The 1179-nt window shown below is 53.9% G+C and overlaps 1 protein-coding gene across 1 annotated transcript in view; it reads right to left on the reverse strand.

Annotated features, from left to right (window-relative positions):
* TMEM151B (transmembrane protein 151B) overlaps positions 1-465 on the reverse strand; it is a 17040-nt gene extending 16575 nt beyond the window's left edge. The window contains exon 1 of the mRNA XM_018572110.1: positions 385-465. Coding sequence (XP_018427612.1) covers positions 385-465 — 81 coding nt within the window. The remainder of the gene's footprint in view (positions 1-384) is intronic.
* Between the last annotated feature and the right edge of the window lie 714 nt (positions 466-1179).

Here is a 1179-nt window from a genome sequence, read left to right on the forward strand (position 1 = left end):
GGTAGGTGGTATATAGAGATGGGTAGGTGGTATATAGAGATGGGTAGGTGGTATATAGAGATGGGTAGGTGGTATATAGAGATGGGTAGGTGGTATATAGAGATGGGTAGGTGGTATATAGAGATAGGTAGGTGGTATATAGAGATGGGTAGGTGGTATATAGAGATGGGTAGGTGGTATATAGAGATGGGTAGGTGGTATATAGAGATGGGTAGGTTGTATATAGAGATGGGTAGGTTGTATATAGAGGTAGGTAGGTGGTATATAGAGGTAGGTAGGTTGTATATAGAGGTAGGTAGGTGGTATACAGAGGTAGGTAGGTGGTATACAGAGGTAGGTGGTATACAGAGGTAGGTGGCATATAGGGACAGGTAGGTAGCTCACCAGTTCCCGCACAGCTTCGGGCTCCTCGCGCGGTACGGATGCGGTGCTGCTCTCACTGGCCGCAGATGCCGGAGGCGACATGACCGAAGTCGGGAGCAATCTGCCCAATCCAGGGGCAAATCCAAGCTGTGAGAGGCAGAATCCAGCAGAGAATCATACCCCCACCAGGGGCCCGGGGCCCTCACACACCTGAGGCCTGGGTCCGGCGCTGCCCTCCATCTATGTGCGATCACACGTCTGTGCCAGTGTGCATGACATGAGAGGGGAGATGGACACACATGCCTGTCACACACACCAACAAACATGCAGCGTGTAACACCGCCTGCCACCGACGGGGAATGTAAACACACAGCGTTCATATACACGCACCGCGCACGCACACGTAATGTATGTACAGCCACACACACCCGGTATACACAATCACATACACACTGTATACACAATCACATACAGTATACAGACACCGTACACAGCACACACACAGACAATGGCTCAGTGCGATGTCACACGCTCCTCACACACACACACACACGGACGGATGGATGGACGGAGCGGTGCGGGGGCAGGAGGGAGGGGGACGGGGTAAGGAGGGAGCGGAGGGAAGGATGCTGCAGGAGCCGGGGGATGGAGAGATTCCCGGGGAAGATGGGAGGGAGAGCGAGGACCAGAGGAGGAGGAGGAAGAGGAGGAGACCAATCCAACCTGACCTTCACTCATCCCAGCACTGCCTGTCTCATCATCTCCATCCTCTCCGCCTGTCTCATCATCTCCATCCTCCCCGCCTGTCTCATCCCA

This window comes from Nanorana parkeri, unplaced genomic scaffold, assembly GCF_000935625.1.
Source record: "Nanorana parkeri isolate BGI_ZX_2015 unplaced genomic scaffold, ASM93562v1 scaffold1940, whole genome shotgun sequence".
NCBI lineage: Eukaryota > Metazoa > Chordata > Amphibia > Anura > Dicroglossidae > Nanorana > Nanorana parkeri.